At 45.4% G+C, this 21,340-nt stretch overlaps 3 protein-coding genes across 4 annotated transcripts in view; 1 reads left to right on the top strand and 2 right to left on the bottom strand.

The window, feature by feature from the left end:
* Positions 1 to 1,734: 1,734 nt before the first annotated feature.
* LOC146175993 (uncharacterized) lies at positions 1,735 to 2,403 on the bottom strand. Its single transcript, XM_084581234.1, has one exon. The coding sequence runs from the start codon at positions 2,401 to 2,403 to the stop codon at positions 1,735 to 1,737; it is 669 nt and encodes a 222-aa protein (XP_084437360.1).
* Positions 2,404 to 5,204: 2,801 nt separating this feature from the next.
* LOC146175992 (amine sulfotransferase-like) lies at positions 5,205 to 18,010 on the top strand. 2 transcript variants are annotated; one of them, XM_084580893.1, is made up of 5 exons: positions 5,205 to 5,761; positions 13,701 to 13,989; positions 14,631 to 14,895; positions 15,653 to 15,856; positions 17,292 to 18,010. In XM_084580893.1, the coding sequence occupies exons 1-5, from the start codon at positions 5,750 to 5,752 to the stop codon at positions 17,551 to 17,553; spliced, it is 1,032 nt and encodes a 343-aa protein (XP_084437019.1). In that variant the 5' UTR covers positions 5,205 to 5,749; the 3' UTR covers positions 17,554 to 18,010. The 2 variants fall into 2 exon arrangements, with proteins under 2 accessions (XP_084437019.1, XP_084437020.1); XM_084580894.1 differs by lacking the exon at positions 5,205 to 5,761 and adding an exon at positions 8,222 to 8,315.
* Positions 18,011 to 21,042: 3,032 nt separating this feature from the next.
* Positions 21,043 to 21,340, bottom strand: part of LOC146175989 (uncharacterized) — a 63,271-nt gene continuing 62,973 nt past the window's right edge. The window contains exon 5 of the mRNA XM_084581233.1: positions 21,043 to 21,286. Coding sequence (XP_084437359.1) covers positions 21,043 to 21,286 — 244 coding nt within the window. The remainder of the gene's footprint in view (positions 21,287 to 21,340) is intronic.

The following is a 21,340-nucleotide window of genomic DNA, read 5'->3' as shown; positions in this document are numbered from 1 at the left end:
ATTGAACTCTGTTGCGTAAGGGTATATTAGACCAGCGCGAAAACATTAGACAGTTTTTGTTTCTTGGGGAGGTTAGCAAATGGTATATTGCGCAAGGAAGGAATGAGGGAATTAAGTTATTTCTTAATGACTACCCAACATCACTCGGCGCAACACTTGAATCAGACTTCACAAAAGAAAATATAAACCATATCATCCAGCATCCGCTTCATCTTTAACTTTCACCAGGGGCAGTGTCCAAGCCCTCAATATTTACGGAGGTGAACCCCGATGGCGGCATTAAAGGGAAGAGGGTAGAAGCCGAATGTACTCAAGCCATGGTCCGTGGCACGTGAGAACACCTGTTCCTTTTTCCACTTGAACGCACTAGAAAAGGTTTCAGAATAAGATATAAACGCAATAACTGTTGTTAAATCTTCGTTTACTTTGAGCGACTACTCAGTAGGTTACACTTTCGCGTCCGTATCACTTTGACTTGAAAAGGACAAACCTATTACTGCAATCACCAGGCACTCCTAGACAACAATCTAGCTGTAAGTCAAATCTCAGCTCGCACACCATCTAGAAGCCATGCCTGGTGGAAAGGTGCAATGAGCGCGTATGGACGATGTGGCTGTATGCTCCTTTGCAATACCTACGAGCGCACAGGTGATTTACCGCAGTACAGGTATCGACGAGGCGGCGTTACAGTACGCTCGAAAGAGGCTGTCTGCGGATGTAGACCTGGCGTGGCCCCAAAAGGAGCTTCCAAAGTAGAGGAAGGCTGAGGGTGACATCAACAGTGCGGTATGCGCTCAAGTGGTGAAAAATGGATACTCCAAAGCATATGTATTTCAGGACACGAACGATGCAGCTGTCGAACAGCGATTCTTGCGCCAAAAGGAATACGACGCATTGAAATGAATCCCTGTAAGTCATAACTTTACTAATCAGACATGGTCTAACAGCGCGAAAAAACACGAACGCAGGGTAGAAGTGAGACGTACAATACGGCGCCGGCTCCAACTCACCCAGTTTTCTATCCTACAGACGGTAATGACTTTCCTGGTCCAAAATTTCACATCCCATAAGCCGCAAACATGCTGGCTAGTTAACAGCACCAAAAACGCAACGAAACCTTGAAGAATATATTGTGGCCGACCTTTTTAGGTTTATGCAGGTACTCGCATATGAGGACAGTACATGCGCAACTTCAACTATAGTGCACCAGAGGCCACAAAAAGTCTGGCTTTTAATGAATTGGAAGAATATTGGCATTAGTACAATTGGAATTCTAGAGCCCTGCACTTGATCATGCGCTGTTGCTGTAAGTTTGTGTTCGCCACTCGCTTGTTTAAAGGCAGAGAAGAAATGTACAAATGTCACATCGACATAGCAAATGAAAATAAAGGCTAAAATGTTTCTCCGGACACTTGGCAAGTGCTAAGAACTATAGTAATCCCACTTGAGACCTCTATGCACTGGCAAATAGAAGATTGTGCACGGTTCATTATAACGTATAATGTAGACTGCTTGTACTCTGGAATTTCATAACGTTGAATCACGTTTGGTCGCTGTGGAACAGGTGACCCAGCCCTCAGCCGCACACCATTCGCAATATGCCGTCGCACAATGAAATGCCGAGAGTGCAGAGACCACAGCAAGTGATGAAGTTTTCCACAGCGCATCCCATGTCAGTCATGAACGGGCTCCACGCTTGGTTGTCGCGAAGTCTCCTGTGTCCTATACATCGCCTTACTGATTAACGGTGTAGACGACGGCGTTGTCGATGGACACCCTGTATGCCTGCCAACAAACCAGCAGCACACCCATAGAGCGGATGATGAGCAGCGCGATCGCCGTAGAGCCCACGTCAATCATGGCGCGGTTGAAGAGTCCCCTGAGCCGATAGTCGCAGGAGGCGCGGTGCTCGCCGTAGCGTTGGCAACCGTTCGGGCAACAGGATGGCGGCACGGGAAGACCACGCGCACGATAGTCGTGCGCGCCGTTCGGACCACCGCAGCAGAATAGGGTGCGTTGGGCAAAGTCCAGCCCGGTGCCCTGGCAGCCGTCCAGGTCTCGGATGACGACATCGCGCACCGCGGGGCCGATCACGTGCCGATATTCGAACGATGCGATGGCACAGGCGATCTCACAGGCCACCATGCAGGCTAGGATGCCGGCGAACAAGTACAACGACCGGTGGTCATCGCGCCGCAAGCCTGGCACCAGCAGCAGGGTCAGCGGGAAAGACAGTACGCCCATTACGATCAGGATGATGGGCATTCCCAGGCGGCCTCTGTAGAATTTTGAGTAGGGCGAAAGGCGTCCGTGCCAATGGCTGCCAACCGCGATCATCGCCACGGCAGACATAATCAACACCACCGCGAACACCGCAACTGCTCTCTTCAGTGGGGTCTGCATCGCGTCTCGCTCCTCTGACTTGGCTCCGTCGGCGACCAAGCTGCTGACTGCAGCTCAGTACCGTCGTGTCGTAGTGACGCGTGCTCTGCGCGAGCTTCCGACCTTCGTTATGCTACCAGGTTTGGGACATTCCTAGAGCCTTGGCGCATCCAAGTGTCCGACTGATGCACGCCGGGGGTCCGCCATCTGCCGCCCCGACTTCGGCCGCGACGCCCGGTGACATCTCAATGGAGACAATAGCAGGCCGCGGGCCGTGCCCCGGACCGAGGATACGGAAGCGACGACTGAGTCGTTGCTCTTGGTGGAGCGTGCCGCTGCTGCGGCATATATAGCATCGTGGCGGCCATTGCCTGTCCTCTTCGCACGCTTTCTCCAGCGAAACATTTTCAACGCATCCCTTAGAATAATTTATCAGCGTACTTTACAATTCCGGACACGACAAAGTCATCAACGCCCTCTAATGAAGGGCGCGCGCAGCAGCGATTATCTAGCTTATATCGACTTTATGCTGTAGTGGATGCATTAGTCCCGTTTTTTTTGTGAAAGCTCAGCTTAATACTGTCAGCCTCAGCCACAAATTTCGTGGGAACCACTGCCGAGCTCAGGGAAAGAAGAACGTCAAAGCAGAACGGTTTGAATTTAGATATTTCTCTTGAAATTTAGTACCCGTAGTTATCGCCACAGGCAATCACCTCACGTTTTGTACTGCCACTCTCTAGGGCTGTGCATTCCATGTCACCGCCTTCATCTACTTTTATCTGTGCACAATGAATCCAAACACATCGCTATCGCATTTGCCTTTTAATGTGCCTCAAAGTTGAGACACTGTTCGACTAATCAACTTGGCCCAATCCCAGAATTCACTTTGTGCAATTCCGAAATTAAATGAACCAACGTTTGAAACTGACTTGGCCTACCGCTAAAATAAACTTCACCCAGCCCCGGAATTTTGGTTGCCCACTCCCGAAATTAGGTCGGGAAGTCTTTAGATGTGAATGGACTGTCGACATTTGGACGCTTTCGAACGATAGTATGTTGATTGACGACGTCAAATCGTCTGTCAAGATAACCAGTTGCAAATGCTTTTACGCCGACCAGTTGGATCAGGATTGTCCTTACGTTCAGGTCTGCCGTGGTAGAACGTGTAGCGACCTTCAATGTTAAAAAGCTCTTTTACTATGGTACCAGTAGTTCAGCCCTTCCAGCTTGCCCTTGTAATGGTGTAACTGGCAGACGCGGCATACAGGTATTTATTTCTACAGGCTGCCACGGAATAAAACCATAGCTTTCACGTTCCACGAATCGTTCAACATGTGTATGTATGTATGTATGTATGTATGTATGTATGTATGTATGTATGTATGTATGCATGTATGTATGTATGTATGTATGTATGTATGTATGTATGTATGTATGTATGTATGTATGTATGTATGTATGTATGTACGTATACATGTACGTGTATATATATATATATATATATATATATATATATGTGTGTGTGTGTGTGTGTGTGTGTGTGTGTGTGTGTGTGTGTGTGTGTGTGTGTGTGTGTGTGTGTGTGTGTGTGTGTGTGCGCGCGTGCGTGCGTGCGTGCGTGCGTGTGTGTGTGTGTGTGTGTGTGTGTGTGTGTGTGTGTGTGTGTGTGTGTGTGTGTGTGTGTGTGTGTGTGTGTGTGTGTGTGTGTGTGTGTGTGTGTGTGTGTGTGTGTGTGTGTGTGTGTGTGTGTGTGTGTGTGTGTGTGTGCGTGCGTGCGTGCGTGCGTGCGTGCGTGCGTGCGTGCGTGCGTGCGTGCGTGCGTGCGTGCGTTTGTTGGTGTCTTCAAGTATGAGCTGACAACGGTTATGTATTTGTGCGTGGCTTTCTTTCCCGGTTTTACTGTTCGGAATCGGTGGGATTTCTTATAAGATATTTCGGGGTAGATATATACCGAAGCTCGTTGTGATATCAATAACTGCAAGACACTGCGCCGTCTTTAGTCGAGACACAAGTGCGCTGTACATCTATGGTCTGCATGCTTAACGAAGTGGAACTTACAAAGCCCGATACAAAAGCCATTATTTGCACGTCGACTGTCACAGCGGCACTCAAAGCGAGCGCGCCATCTGCGACCATAACTATCAAACCCCAGCTTGAAACCAATATATTTTGTCATTTAATATAAAGCAGCAAATTAGGCACTAACATGCGATCTGCGCTCAGGGCCAACTTTACTGAGTGGCATTGTAATTGCTGGTTTTTATAGCTGTGTTTATGCTCAGACCGTATTGGAGAAAGTTGTACGATGCAGCAACCTCATACAGCCTTGGTCATAAAATGTCATGCCTTGTACATCGTGTATGGCATCTTATAACGCATGATATTTGTATTATTCTTCTATGACGTATGATGAACACTGCGTGAGGTTATTGCGTCACGCAACTGTACTTGGCATTTTGTTCTTGTAGTTTTTGCTTTTTGTTCGTTCGATTCATTTAATGTTCGTTCACCTAGTTACGCTTGCTCTCTGCGTGTATGTCTGGGTGAACAGTGGGAACGCAGTGCTAAGGGCAGCCGTGAGGCACGAGGCCCTAAGTCAAAACATACGCTTCAGACGTCGCTTGTTGCGCAAGGTGTGAATTGCTCGCGAACATGTGACGCAGCTTCTGACCAAAGGCATAATGTTAATTACTCTGCATGCAGACATGCAAGAGCCCTAGAGCCACGTGGCTCAAACTAGGCGTTATCTTTAAAGCTGGAGCGCGAGACGCTGCAAGTGTTACGAAATGTTTTGGACGCGGACCAAATGCGTGAATGGAACCCAAGCGACGACACCTTCGGTCCACTTTTCCGTTTAGTGCCGCACGTTCTGTCTCGCAACTGCTAGCTCGGGGTCCAGCGGTAGGGATGTAGTTTCAGGCCCCTTACTGAAACGTGCGATTGCACAGGGCTCGTGTTTTCTTCAGGGATCATATACAGAGTAATTTTGCCTGTTGTTACTACTTTTTTTTCTGGTTACAAACTTCGCGCTGTTGCCTTTTGTGCGTATATTTTGCAGGATAAACTAAGGGCTCCGCTAATTCCCTGCCCTTCACCCCCTGGTACCTCGCCACCGCTGTTTGTCGCAATGGCGTTATTTTCCCTTCACTGAACTACGCCCGCCGTCACGTTTTTCCAGGCGATCATATTAGCGCCTGTGACTACGTCACACGCGGTAAGTCAACCTCGTAGCAGAACGCCAGTCCGTGTTGTTATCTGTCTTTTCCGTCACTACATGCGGTGGCGTTGAGCGTCACTACAAGGACATTTCATTTGCATTTCCCGGCAACCCTTTGTGTGGTGAATCTCCACCCTTGAGTGGTCGGACATGCCAGAACAGGTGAGTCCATTGTATTTACATTATTTCTGTGATCATGCAGAACATGCCAACTATACAAGAATGCACCTCTAAACCTTTCTTCTGAGTTGTGCTTCCAATCCTAGCAGCACAAAAATAAAAATATTTTGCATCCCAGCCTCGGTGGCCGCTTTTCTATGGAGGCGTAAGACAAGGCACCCGTGTACTGTGCGATGTCAGTGCACGTTAAAGAACCCCAGGTGGTCAAAATTTCCGGAGTCCACTACTACGGCGCCTCTTATTCTTTGGGACGTTAAACCCCGCAAGCCAAGCCATTTTGCCCAATTTACGTTCTCAAACAGCACGGCCTTAATTTCGTTTCCTTATAGGATCTGTTCTTGGCACTCACAAAGCAAAGGTATTAGTGCTATGCGTACTCATAAAAATGTGATTGCCATAGCCGGGATCTAATTCGATTCCCTAGAACTAAGCAGCCGAATGCGTTGGACACGACTCGATCGCTCTAAGCACGACAGCCGAGGCAACCGCCATCGCCATGCTCTCCTGCCAACGTTCCTAATTTAGACTTCTTGGTTGATGTAATGGCATAAGCCGCAACGATATACGCATTTATTGAGTCAAAATAAAGACACACGCTCTGTATTCCGACCGTTATCGACGCGTGTTAACGAAGGTTTCACATACAGCGCGTTTATTATTTATTTATTTGAACATACTGCAGGCCCTTTTCGGGCCCATGCAGGAGTGTTTACAATGCATCACTGTGCTCAAACAGAGTAAAAACAAAAAATACAGAGATGTTCTCTGATCCACACACAAAGAAAGTGTAGGAGAGAATTAAACAGAAAAGTCAATTTTTTCGATATAATTAAGAAACATTTCCACGGACGTACACTTCACCGCATCTTCAGATAATTTATTCCAATATGATGTAGCATCTGGAAACAGGGAGTACTTGTGGATATTTACACGGCTGACCGGTTGACGAAGTGCTTTACTATGGTTAGTTCTAGACGAGTGTTTGAAAGGCGGGTGTAAGTATTGTGAATTGGTTATTTTGAAGTGGCCGTGAAGAAGTTGGAACAAAAACTTTAATCTTGAAATGATTTTTCGCTGTGACAGGCTTTGTAAATTTGACTGAATTATTAGACTGGTAGCGCTAATTTGGCGTGAATACTTTGAATAGACAAACCTCACTGCTAGTTTTTGGATGCGCTCTAATTTGTTGATTAAATTTTTTTGATGAGGGCTCCAGACTATATCTGCATATTCTAGGGTTGGTCTTATAAGAGTTTTATAGGCATTGAGTTTAATATGGGCCGGCGTGTTACGGAGCTTTCTCCTTAAATAATGTAGTTTACCTTCAGCTTTAGAACAAATAGATTTGATGTAGGGCTCCCAGCGCAGGTTAGATGTTAGGATGAGTCCCAGATACTTCACCTGATCATATTTTTTAACCTGTGTGTCACCAAGTGTGTATGTAAAACTTAGAGGCTGCTTCTTATTAGTGAATGTGATGCTTTTGGTCTTATCTGCGTTAAGTTTCATTCCCCAGGTCATACACCAAGCGTGGATTGATTGTAGGGAATTGTTGAGGAGAATGTTTCTGATCGATGTTAAAAGACCAGTCACTTCCCCAGGGTAAACAAATATGTGATAAATGCACAAAAGAAATTAAACGCTGCCTTTCAAATAGTCCGAAATCAAAGCGCTGTCAGATGCATCTGAGCTGCGGCACACACAGCGGTGTCTCACGACTTTCCGGCACATTCCATCATTTTATCGGTTGGCACAAATGTGGTAGTCAGCTACATAGACTTCTTTTAAATGTGGCTTTCACGCGCAAGTACTTACATTTAAGTGGACAGGTGGACTCGTCGGAAGGTTCAAATTGTGGCATCCCATAGACTGCGGACCATATATTATTGGTGTGCCTAGCGTATGCGTGCGAACGACGTGTGCTAGCCGCTTCCTTCAAGCGTTTGGACAAGAGGCTTCTGTCGGAGGAACTGCTCCTGGGCGCTTGGCAGGACAAGGGGAAGGGTGTCCAGGCAGTGCGTGCTCTTTGCCGTTTTTTTTTTTTTTTTTTTTTGTGCGCCAGCGGACTTGATTCGCGCTCGCTTGTAAAGCAAGCCACTGTGCCTGTAGATATGTATTTTATATGCCTTCTCCCACATCGTCACCCATCATGATCTTCTTTCTTCTCTCCTTCCCCTTCCCCAGTGCAGAGTAGCAGGCCGGATTGGAATTATTCCGGCCAACCTCTCTGGCTTTTCCTTTTAATAAATTCATCTATCTAAGCGTGAATTTTCTTCGAGGTTATTTCCGAATTGCTCGAGATTCAGTCTTACCTGAGTCTTGAAGTCTATGATTAGCTATTTCGATCATTAAATTTCAGAACTGCAGGGTATTATGGGAATTCTTTTTTTTTTCTTTTTGAAGACCCGAGAACCTCAAGTGTTACATACTGTATTATCTTTTCAGTGCAGGAAACGCCTGCTAAAGCTATGCGCGCATATTGACACTCGACCACTCCAACGCTATAATAACTTTGAGTCGACAAATGCAAATACAGGTAAGCGGCGACGTGGCAAATGTGCAGCCATGAACCTTCAGATAAAGATATAATGATAACTGAGTTAGGGATGGTGATACATTCGCAGAAATCGGGGTTTTCAAATAAAAAACAACGTGCAATGAGACCGCGTTTTTCATTCTCGCTAGCTTCAACGATGTAATAAACCAATGACAGCACTTCCCTTCTCTTTATTCTCTCTTATACGTTTAAATTAATCGACGCAGAACAGACGCCAGAAACAAGCCTCCTTTTTGTAAACTCGTTATTAAAAGAGAAATAAAATGTCGGCGCAATCACCGTACCGGCTAATAGTGAAGTCAACTACGCTTGTTCGTAGTATAGCACTTTTGTCATCGAACAAGCACCGCAACTACAAAAAAGAACAAAATAACCCAGGTACATATGACAAGCGCCAAAATTTCAGTTTCTAAACCCAATTTATTCGCTAATTACGCGTCGTAATTAATTCTGGTTAGTTACTTGATAGTGATAAAAAATTGAACCTTACGCTACCACATCAATATATATATACCATTGGATAGGTAAGGTCGAGAATAATTGTAATTGCGTGCTTGTCCTGTTTACATAGGTTGTCTTATTTTGATTATAGCACGCATATTATTAAACATGAGTGACAGCTCGTGTACAACTCAGGAACAATTATGCGCGCACCAACACAATAACATTCGCGGCCGTTCCAATGTCTCTGGTTGCCTTCGACACATTTTTAAATCGAGAGCTTTCATACTCTAGATGCTAACACAGAAATCTTTTGTCAGCTTCTTTCGGGCCACAACACACAGGTGTATTTGCGCTTCACCTCCGTAGAAACTCGAAATGCAAATACGTCCGCATGCTGTGCAATGTATAGTCATACATATGGTACATAAAACGTCATTCATTGGGTGTGCTTGGTTCAAACTTGATCTGATTTCAAAGTCATTTGGTTAGAGTCAGTCGAAACATTGCTGTACATGGAGTAGCGAAGTTTTCACTCTAAAATAAAATTTGTGTGAAATTTTGTGTACCCGGAAAGCTCAGCAGAAAAATCATTTTTATTTAACTTTGTTTCGGCGCGAGAGAGCTTTAGTTGATGTGCCAATGAAAAATCATCCTTATTTTTTCCCCACCCTGCTCAAATCGTCAGTCGCTCATAGTAAACATTTATGGGGTCTGTACAACTAGGTGGAGCCCGTCACATCTCACGATAAAAACAAAAGTCGGACTACTATATGAATAGCTTTTTTATATATAGGTACAGTGAAGAAAACTCACTATTAAAAAGTGGAATGAAAAATATATCGAAGTTTTCTTTTCTGAACCCGTTTCATCTGGTTCGGGCAAGGTCGAACCGGTTCGAACCGGAACGAAAGGTATCTCCGGATCCGAGCCCGAACCCGAAAGGCGTGAACCTGAATCTAACCCCGAAAAAATTCCGGTTCGACACCCTCACTTGGACCGCCACTAACACCGCGAAGCGGTGATCATTGGGCGTGAGATGATGTTCTTGGTACGTTACGATGGCTGCGATAGATTGTGCATAGCTCTTTAACTGCTTCTTTTGAATGATAGCCGCGTAGACAGTGCGCTCGTAGCGTAGGCGTTTCTCTGCGTTTGCTCGCGGATGCGATCTCGTACAACCGGACAACGCGTTGCAATTTTCTTAAAGCGGGAATCCGGAAGTGGGTGCTAAGCTGTCGCGCATTTTCTGCTCGCCATATCAGCTCACTGTGATGCATATCAGGTTGCTCGGTCTTTACTACAACGTCGTCCCTTAAAGACCGTGTCACTCCGGGGCAATACGGCCCAGGTACCATCCATTTAGTTCATGCGTTAAATGATATGGTATTCAAGAGGAACATTTTCTATACAGGATCTAAAGATTACATGACTTTAAAGAATGCAGTGCAGCGGGAGCACAAACTACGCGGAACATTCTGAAGTGCGACAGCAGACAAAATAGATCGACTGACTTCCTTGGCGTTTATCACTCGACATTTTGCGTCGACGCAACAGTGTTTCTAGTTAGCTAAACATGCTTACTTCTTTTTTTTTATTTTTGCAGATCACAAGTCAACAATCTTCGCTATTACGAGATCACATACTGCATTGAAATCAATTGCAGGCAAATGTTTTCGTGCTCAAAAAATGCTCAACTCTATACCCACGCATCGTCAGAATGTATGATCTCCAGAGCAGTGTAGGAGCAGGACGCCGAGATATTTTTTTGAAAAGGCCCATCGGCGTACAGAGCCGAAGCGTAAGGAAAATGTTGAGAACATAAAAATTTTATGTGACAATCGTATCCGTTCTCTAATCTACCGACTCCACTTGCTCGCTTCTGCCTTGCTATTCGTTTTGTTTCCTTGAGTACACCATAATACACGTGCCTTCCTGGGTAATTCACTTTGGAAGCGCACCACACTGCCCATAATAATACTTTGCTAGATCCGCAGTCTTCGGATGGTACTCACGTGAGGCGCGTGCTAAAGCAGATTAGCGTGTCATTTCAGATACCCGCGATAAGAAAACTGCGACGCATTGCCCGGCCGTGCGAGACCGCATCCGCGAGCAAAACGCTGTGAAATGGCTGTGTAACGAGCGCTCTGTCAACGCAACGATCGGGCACAGTCGAAAAAGCAAAGAGAGCTACGCAACAGTTATTAGCCGTCGTAAACACACCGAGAGTATTAATTATCTCGCACTGAAGCTATGCTTCCCGGTTTTTAGGTTGTCTGGGGGCGCATGTACCAACTTACCCAACTTACAACGCTACTCCATTTTGTCTAGACTATGGCAGCTTGAGCCAGGGCGGTTTTCCACCAAAGCTGTGCTCGCGAAATGAAAATTCGTCATCATCGTCATTTTTCTTAATTGTATTCGTTTTTCTCTTTTTAGGGAACGAAAAAGAGTACCGAAGGATATGTGTGCAAATAATAATCGGTTACCTGACGTCATACGCGGATGTTTTAAAATGTGTCACAGCAACAGCGCCAACTGCGAAGCAGGTTTCAGGTTGTTCAGCGGCCGTTTCATTCGAATAGACAGTATGATTGCTATTTGTACAAATGTAAAGTTACGGGAACAAAACAGAAATATCTGTAGAAGAATTTAATTGGTCTTTACTTTTTCGTTTCTTTGTTTTTCTCTCATTTAGTACTCCTCGCCAGGCCGTATTCTGAAATGGGACGCCATGGTCGAAAAACGGCCAAGAGCTAGCAAACACGTGAAGAATAAAACTGAAAGAGCCTGTCATGAAATTACGGAGTTTGTGGCTTATTGCTGGTGTTGCTTTTTTTCTACTAAAACTTGCTTACGGACCCATACCGGCCACGAAATCCTTTACGCAACCATATTTTGCTAGCAGCGACTATATCTTTACGGAGACAGTTTTCAAGGCACATATGACTGGATTAAACTTCCTCATGCTACCTCCTAAACCACTCCAGTTGATCAAAACAACACTCCATGTGAATGTTTTCGCAGAGGAGTCCAAATATGCGCCGTCCTTTTACAAGCCCCAGCTCGCACTGTTCACTTAAGGATCTTACATTGCGACCCGCCTTATAACCCCCACTGCTCCAAATACGTGGAGAGATTTCCCCTTTGGCCACCTCGAGATTTTATTAACTAGGGGCTCTATAATCTCCACTGCGCTGTTTAGCTGCAAACGCACCATTCTGGGAATCTTTTTAATTAATATGCGCCAGATATCAAAGATATGTCATGAGGAGAAGGGTACAGTACGTGTGTCTCCTTCCAGGTGGCGTCACATTTCTATCCGGTACAGGTTTCCTCAATAGGCCGGTGCCAGACGCGCGGGCGGCCGTCGAAGTGCCCTAATTTCATTCCTACAATAATTGGAGAGATTGCAAGGTTGCTAGTATAGCTGTTTAAAAAGAATTAGGAGTGAGTAGTCACCGCAAAACACCTATCGAAGCAAACCTGCCTGCCTTCCTTCACGCTCGCTTGTTCGCCCATCCATTTGCCTGCCTACTCGTGTGTATGTTTCTTCTATGTTCTAGGGACACATGTAGGGGATGTCAGTCCATGCTACTTCCTTTATAAGCAATAGTTTTATTACTATTAGTAATCAGTCACGGTATTCTCTATAAGTCACAATCGCGGTCGTGAAACCTGTACCAATTATGGGCTAATGAGTATCGTATAGCTTCTTGAAGTTGAAAAAGTGCAATAGGTTTCCGCATACTTGCAGTTCGACTCAGCATTTTCCAGCACTATTCCAAAACTGACTACTTTAGAGCTGGAAGAGCCACGCGTAGAGTCTACTGTCATCGACCTGACAGGCTCGTGTTGACATCTGTTCACGATTGTGCGTCTGAACATCGCCGCTGTCATCTAGGAGCGCGGCAGACAGGTGCCCAGGCTGCATTGTTATTGCTACCATGTGTTCAGTGATTGACAAGAGCTCGAAGAACTGCGCGTAGACCTTTCGAACCAATGCGTCGCTATATTGCCCGCATGTGAGCTCTGTTCAATTCTTGTGCTATAAAGCACTGCCCGAGTATTTTGTACATTGCCCGCTTCTCTGGTGAAAGCTCCTGGCACATAAATACCGAAAGCGGTATAGTGCCAGGTGCTCGCGTAGTCGCGACGGTGGGTCTTCATTAGAAAGATTCAGGCACGTAGTTGCTGCCTCCTGAACGGTCGCGTACTCGAAGCGTACGTCACAGAAAGACTTCTACTCAATTCCATTATTTTGCAGAGCTCGAGGAGACGGCATCTAGATGTCTATGGTCGTACCAAGAGCCCGTCATAACAACCCACTTGCCTTTGTTGTGGCCATAGCCTCATTATCTCAAGTACTGCGCTGCGATAAGTGCAGTGAGAGTGCGTGATGCGAAGCAGTTCTCATGCGGACATATATAAAAAAACTTCTTTCTTGTTACTTTCAGCTATTTATATGACTTTCAGGGCCTTTCAGGCTGTCCTGTATCATTACATGAGCTCCAACACAGTACTATGCGCAATTTATATCCTTTCTTCTTTTTTTTCATACAATCTAAACAGATGGTTTTCGCGGCGGAATCTACATACCTGTAACATTTTCGGTTCAGCAAACATGTTGTTGTCACGTGCTTCTTACAGCCCAGTGTCGAATATGACATCTTTATTTAGAGGACTATGTGCCATACCAACCTTGATGAATCTTTATTCATACCTGCAGTGAAATTATGCACAAACACTAAGAGAAGGAACACACAAAACACGGACGAAGCGTTCGTCCGTGTTTTGTGTGTTCCTTCTCTTTGTGTTCGTGCTTAATCGCTGCCGGTGTGAATCAATAATGCTATCAACTTGCCCAAAACCTTGTTTACTTGATGATGCTGTATGCAATCGGGATCTGGATGTTTTGCTCAGGACGTCACACCGACGGCGGAAGGAGTTCCCAGAAGCCGTCGGGTGGGGTCGTACGTCTTCTGTGAACACTTTCCAGAAGAGATTCTGCGTGGAGCCCTTTCCTACAGGCACCAGCCTGGCCAGGTGTACGTGGTGACGTACCCAAAGTGCGGTACGACATGGATGCAGCATATTCTCTACCATGTGTACAGCCTCGGCAAACCACCGCCCTCAGTCAAGCACTTCTTCGAGAGCATGCCTTTCCTGGAGAGGCACGGCGTAGAAGCTATCTCTGCTCTATCTTTCCCTGGTGCGCTCTTACTGCTGTATAGTTCGCTGATGATGTGTGTGCCTGGATGATCACTTTACATGTTTCCGAAACAATCTAGAGTGGACACTTGAAGAGAGAAACCGAAGGAGCCTTGTCCAAATTCTAAAGACCGAAGTTCCTGCATTTTAGCTTGTGGTGCGGAATTTGCATACCCCCCCAGAGTAAGAAACTCTGGAGGACAAAAATGTACAGCTCACTTTTAATGCCATGGCGCCTTATCAGGCGAATTTAATGACCAACCGCTTGCTCAAGAGCAAACACCGCTACCAAGGATTTCAGATATAGAGGCCTACATAACATTCCCACTGCAGATCATTGCAACGCTTACCGATTTCTGTATTAAATCAAACTGGGCGTCTTCGCCACGACATCTTTAGCGTGTATAAGATATAAAACTTATAAATTCCTAACAGTTCTATTCACTCGCATTTAGCTCAGCTTCTGTCTTTGCAAATAAAGTCATGGGAGTGGACATGTATAATTATCCCCCTCAAGTCCCCCTTAATTTTAGTAAGATGTGATGGCAGCTCACCCACTGGGAAAATAAAATGAAAATCGGAAAGCTACCCCCATATTAATTACTGATATAAACAATGCGGACGGTACTCTCTGTATCGCAGGTAGCGCCATTAAGACGCACATGCTGTACGACCAGGAGCGGATATGCCCAGAAGCGAAGTACATCTACGTAGTCCGCAACCCGTTCGACTGTTGCGTCTCCTTCTACCACCACTACAAACTGTTTCCTATATACCACTTCGAGCACGCGACCTTCGATGACTTCCTCGAGCTCTTTCTCGAAGGCGAGGTCGACGGTGGAGACTACTTTGACCATTTCTTATCCTGGTACCCGCACAAGAACGATCCCAACGTCCTTTTTGTCAGGTGAACTGAGATCATAGATACAAGTACTGAAATTTTTTCCATGTTCTGTATCTACAATGCAAAGTTTTATTTAGGTTACACTTTGAATCTACTTTCGACCCTAGAAGAAAACTTACTATTCGCTCAGTGAAGTTTTCATATAAAAGGAACTCAGCTCTAACCAGTACATTTGCAGGAGAAGAACACTTCCTTTGTGAAAATAACCAGCGCGTATTAGTTTAAAATTATTTACCTGCTCAGTGTAGTCCCAGCGCGAGCTGCTAGCGGAACATTTACCTTTCTTATATGCGTGGGTAAGCCGCCTATAAACACCGAACAAGTCTTTTAGTTATCATCATAATTCAAGAGGAATTGTCTAAAACTTGTAGGGTGTTTGTCTGTGTACAAGTGTCCTAACTCCGTAAAAGTCTTGTCTCCTATGCTACATTGCTGAAGTCGCCGCTTTGACTGAGCTGTTAGGATGGGCGCTCGTCAACGCTTTCCTTAGCTACAAGAACAGCCCAGTGTCCAATATGACGGCGCTTCACCCCATTATGAAATTTCCTTGCGGCCGTGGCTGTGATGTCTTGGGAATTACGACAAAAAACGCATTTCTGGAGGCTTGCTATTTCCGAGCTTTCGTTAACTTCTTTCGTGTCTTGTCATTTATTCTTCTCTCAATACATTTAGTTCGATGTGTGCAACACCATATTAACAAAGTTTGAATCCACTCTTCAGCTTAAACACTGCCTTCGCTTCACATTGCGCCCTGTTCCAGGTACGAAGACCTGAAAGCAGACACCGAGAAGTGGGTGCTGGCTGTCGCAGATTTCTTGGGGTCCCAGTACAGGGAAGTGCTTCGCCGTGACCGGGAAGCTCTGGACAAAGTGCTCCGAGCATCCAGCGTGGAGGGAGTCCGCCAACTCTCCCGCCTCGAACGACAGTATCAGGCTGAGCTTATGGCCAACACTCCAAGGGACAGGTAGGACGGAAGTGTTGACAATCAGTGCACAATGCGTGACGTTCGTGTCTGGGCTCTTTCAGCACAGCAGAACTTATATATTAAAACGGGTGCGCTCGTAGCGGAAAGGAGGAGGGGGGGGGGGGGGGGGGGGGGCATTGACGTGGGGTTCTACTCAGACGTCGTTCTTCGGCGTACATAGTAGTTCTTGCTGATCCAAACAATGAATGGCGCATACCTGCATCTAGAGATCGGCCAAGGGTTAGGTAGCCTAGAGAAATTATAATCCTTCACGAAGTTTTGGAAAGAAAAAAGAAACAAACAAAGAGAGTAAGAGAGAAATAACTTTTATTCGCACCCATCACAAATGACCTGAAAGGAGGCTTTATCTTAAACCCCCAGTCATTCACCTAATCGTCGGCCGGAATCTCTTAATACTCGGCAGCGGTCAGGGCGAGACCGAAAGAGAAAGATATAAATGAAATTTGCGAGTGCTTCACCTTCGCCTTAGAAGTAGATGCGACAACGCCTTTAACCCCGCCTTTACGATTACGAATTTTGTACATTTTTCTCGCTGAACTTTTAGTTTTTTACCCAATATTACTATGGCGTCAATACACATCCCGAAAATATGTTAGTCATACGCACTACAGCGCATCATCTAGGTGCCCCTTAACGAGCCTGGTTCCAAATACCCGTCGTGGCCTATGTGTTGCGTGCCTACCTGGCATGCAGATGATCTAGGTTGGAACCCCAATGTTCACAAATGCATTTATTGAATTACGTCGATTTTCTGGAATACCACCACTATAGAACCTCCTCGCCAATTTCGGCTTCATTTAGACAGCTTTATTTGAGTGTGGAGAGTTTATTAATATTCTCACGTGAGATCATGTGGTTGTCACGTAAATGGCTCTGCAAACCAACCAGGATTTTTTCCGATCGCTGTGTACGGCGGGGGCGGCAGCTTTTCGGCTGAGTACTGAGCGAATAAGTTTATACATCATCGCTTAAAGCGCTAGACGATAGCACGCACGTATGCTGCCACCAGGAGGCATTATTATAGGCCGGCGAAAGGTGGTCCTAATTCAACAGAGGCAGAGGAAGTAAAATGTCAAGATTTGGCATGAAAACCGATGCGACTCTGTAATAGTTGTTCACCTAACAATAAATGGTGATTTTCGTAATCGCATGCCACAAAGGAAAGAGGGTGGGGTGAGGTTGGGGGGGGGGGGGGGGGGTGAGACCATGTGTGATTGACGAGGCACCTGCGTGTGTGCATTGATTGTCATATATATTGTTATGTATTTGTACAGTAAAACTAGTTGCAGTCTAGCGGGTATACCTTGTGTTTCGTTTTCTGTGTGTCTGTGTTTTTACCACTAACGGTTCCAACAAAAAATTACCAACTAGCCCAACTTAAAGTTTTAACCATCTGTCTCCCTCTTCTTTGCAGACTGCCCCGATGGGCCCAGCTATATCTGGATTTCTCCGGCCATCGTGCTACTGCCAAGCCTTCCGAGGGTGCCACAATGATCAGGAAGGGCCAAGTGGGCGACTGGAAGACTCACTTCACGGCCGACCAGGTGCTAAGAATGAGGAAGAAGGCAGCGCAAAAATCTAAAACTGTAGACGTGCTGAGCCTCTGGGAAGACTGCCTCGAACCATGGTCAAGGAACGAGCTTGAACCGCTAGGCAACACCGACAAACGCATTTGAACAAAATAGAAGTGATGCTTGTTGGGCGAGTTAGTGGTTCATGATGATAAAACAGCGCGTAATACGAGGGACAAAGAAGAAACACACAGCGCACGTCTCGTCTGTGTGTTCCTTCTTTGTCCTTCGTATTACGCGCTGTTTTGCCATCATGAACCAAATTATTAGACGGACCGTAATATCAACGTTTGTGCCTATGTTAATAGGACGCCCATCTCATTGTCACATGAAGAGGTTACCTTGCCTGTGTCATAGCCGTTGCGGAAACTCTGCACATGGCTCGCACGTGTTGGGTCAGGTCGATGAACCATCTGCTTCTGCGCGATAGCAGAGGTGCAGCGATCGCGTGCAAGAGATTGGTCGCTTTTGTCGTTTCTCCACTGTTCCTTACGCACGGCGATAACTCTATAAAGCCCCTGTACACATCTCGTGTTGCTAATAAATTATGCAAATGCACTGCAGTGCCAGCTGGGTCTTTTATCATCTGATTATCTCAAGCCCACACGTTTGTTTTATTTTAACATGACAGTTTATATGTTGGGGTGCTAAAAATATCAAGCCACATCTCGGTGGCACACCTACGAAAAAAGACTCAAATTAAATATCACTGCAGGCCATTTGCGGCCTGAGAACCATTTGGGTAATACGGAAACTACCTAAACATCGCTGAGAACGCACTCCGAAAAATCTGAACTAACGTATTTATTTCTCTCATATCTCTTAAGGTAATAAAAAATATTCCAGTGGTTTTCTTTTCGATTTGCCAAGAATAAATTCCGTTTGTTGCAGTAAAGAAAAAATGGCATTACTATTGAGCAAATGCTAAGACTAGATAAAGGCTGTGGCTAGTTTACAAACTATAGGCATCTAATCCACTTTACATTTCAGCGTTTATTGTCGAGATAATTCGTCAGCACTAAAAGAAAAAATAGGAAAGGTGGGAGGCTCCTTATTTAAACCGATTATTACTGAGATAAATATTGCTACCTGTATAGCGCAAATTTTCATTTTTAAATAGAAAGTTCGAATTCTGCGACGTACTGTGTCCTTGCAATGTATGTGGAGCCTCTGATAATAATACCAGACCATGTAATTTTAATGAAATCCTACTTGCGAAGAACACAGTTTTCTTTTGTTTTCATGCATACGCGGTTTCAACTGGTTGGCTGACAGAACTGAACTAGAAGAAGATTAAACCATATCTATGAAAAAACCATTCCACGACCACATATACATGTTGCCTAATTGTCGCGCATTCGTAAGGCGCGCTTTTTATTATGTTCTTTTGTTCATTGAGGCCGTGGCTTTGATTATATTCGACTATTATTTTATAATGCCATCTCAGGGCGGGCACAAATAAGGAATTATTTGTTTTAGAAATTATTTTCACCGAGTCCCTAATTCATCATTAGCTGTATGACGATACTTAAACTATTTCCTTACTAACTGGAACGCTGTTGCAACTTGCCACAGGCCACATCCTCTCTGGTTCTTTGACGTTGTGCATCAGCCAACGGGGTTCAAAGGTGATAAGGCTGTGTAAAACCAAGGCTATAGGCCGGTCGCAAAATATACATAAGCGCTCACACGCTCCTAAATCAAAATAGTGTGACTGGGTGTTTCTGGGCTAAACTACATATTTTGTTTAGGGTTTTAAACGCGCGCATTATGCGTCTAAGCTCGTCAAAGCAAAAATTTCCTTGAGAGATTGCTTGGCAGGCTGACCTAATCTACTTTCGCTTTTCCTCGCTGTTCTCTCGGCTGTACACCATATGTTCAAAATTACCCCTTAAAGGCAGAGGTCATTGAGCGATTGCTTTGTGTTCAAATACGCTTCACTTCCTTCTCCCTGTTTCACACAAGAATCCTACATCCCTTGTTTAAGTGGTTCTATTGACTCTCATTTTTACGAGCTTTTACTTACCAATGTAAACCTGCCTTTCGCTGTAGTGTGTGTCCGCCGTTCAATGCAGGGCCCCGACTAAAAGGTGTTTCTCTTTATTTCGTACTCATTCAATCATGACACAGCACCTTAGGCGCCAGCGCAGAAGAGAATCCATGTAAGAAGTTGTTACAACAACAGGAAAATCAGAATTACAAGAAGACAGCACCTTCGGGCATAGACACAGTCACACACTCAATCCAAAGGAAAGGAAAAGTGCACAGGAAGTAACAAGGAAATTTACCGCTTGCTTATTCGAAACGATGATGCTTTAACCTTCATCTGCGTTCACTAGAAGAAGACATCTTGGCTGACAACCTAAAACAAGCTGCTCACGGACTTTAAAAGGAAGAAAGCAACAGCATATCCTGAAGACATTAAAGTATCTAATGCAATATCTACCATTCATATCAGTCTCTATGTTTGTTGCGTGCGAAGCTTTACATCGTCTTAAAGTCAACCTTGTCATTAAGCGGTGCTCTTACATACAAGCACACTAGAAACGCAATGTATTAGTTCTAATAATTACCAGCACCATTTCCAGTGTGAAACCGAATAAAAGTGGCCGTCCTTGTTTATATGGTTTCTCCTAAGCAACAAAAGTCAAAGAATCACCTCTTCAAGCAAGGTAAAGTCTAACTTACTCCACTTGACATGGAAGTACGATAGCAAGTCCACGCTTTCCTGAAGCAGCGAACGTGTAAACATAACTTCCTGCTAATCGTGTCCTCACTTGTAAGCATTAGGTATCTTGGGTGGTTACCTCGCGCGACAGAACCGGGCATGTGCCCGTTGCAGCTGGTCACGAAGGAATCCTGCACGGCTTCTGACCTTGAAGCAAGCCAAGGCGAGCTTGCTTTTAACATGTTAGCATAAAGATGACATTCGAGACTGTTGACCTTGCTATTTCCCACACATTGGTAAGTCTCATAGTTCCGTTTGGAACGATAATACCCTTTAAAGGATGCTCCACTTGTGAAATTTGGTCACAAGTAGATAACATTATTTTTTGTCCTTTTACAGTACGGCAGGTCCGAAACGCCCAACCCCGCTTTCGCATCTTTAAGCCAGAGCATGGTTTTCAAAGAGTATGACTTCTTAGGATGAGAAACATGCTCAGAAGGTTACGGCAGCAGTGAAACAGCATAAGAACAACAAATAAACAAAACACCAGTTGCAATGTAGTGATGCTGTCTATCGCCTTTGGTGTGACATTACATTTGCAAGCTTCGCTCCCTGGGCCGCATTTCAATGGTAACTCGAGGCATAGTGATGACAGTTACTCATTCGCCAACGCGACCTCCCTCTGACCCAAGGGGCCACTACCCTAATGAGCAGCTGGTGAAAGAGCATCGGCCACAGGGAAGAAGATCTGTCCAGAGTTCCTCAGTTCATAGTTGGTTTTTGAAAGTCTGCAGCTAGCTAGCTCTGGTCCCGCAGACGGCGTCGCCGTGACGTGGTCAGTTCATTAGGAAATGTCATCGCCGCCGTTTCTCTCTGTCCTTGTCCTGGTACAAGTAGGTCCAGGTCAAAACCTCTCCCTGCACCAGCTAGCCCTCGGCCGACACTAGTTTGGCCATGGGCGAAAGTAGGGAGGTGATTCGCGTTGTGGACATGTCGATGACCGCGGCCGAAGACTTGCACGACTCGAAGTCGGTGCGGTGGTTGATGCATGCTATCTCGATGAAGTCGCCCGCCGACCGCGTGAGCAACTTTTTGATGTAGTCCTCTGCCTCGGCGCCGCATTGCTTGCGCATGGCGTCACCGGAACACTTGAGGTACTCGGCGAAGTTGCTGCGAGTTGTGAAACGAATGAGGCGAAAGACATACATTAGCCAGTTGTTGTTT

This window comes from Amblyomma maculatum, chromosome 10, assembly GCF_055883805.1.
Source record: "Amblyomma maculatum isolate TAMU_Amacu chromosome 10, ASM5588380v1, whole genome shotgun sequence".
NCBI classification, from domain to species: Eukaryota; Metazoa; Arthropoda; class Arachnida; order Ixodida; family Ixodidae; genus Amblyomma; species Amblyomma maculatum.
Note: the sequence above shows the minus strand (reverse complement) of the source record. Positions and strands in the feature narration are given on the sequence as shown.

Excerpts from the sequence above, each read along its gene's own strand:
- LOC146175993 (XM_084581234.1), bottom strand. The coding sequence starts at position 2,403 with ATGCAGACCCCACTGAAGAGAGCAGTTGCGGTGTTCGCGGTGGTGTTG.
- LOC146175992 (XM_084580893.1), top strand. Across the intron at positions 13,990-14,630 it reads CTCTGCTCTATCTTTCCCTG|GTAGCGCCATTAAGACGCAC; the intron begins GTGCGCTCTTAC and ends TCTGTATCGCAG. Across the intron at positions 14,896-15,652 it reads CCCAACGTCCTTTTTGTCAG|GTACGAAGACCTGAAAGCAG; the intron begins GTGAACTGAGAT and ends GCCCTGTTCCAG.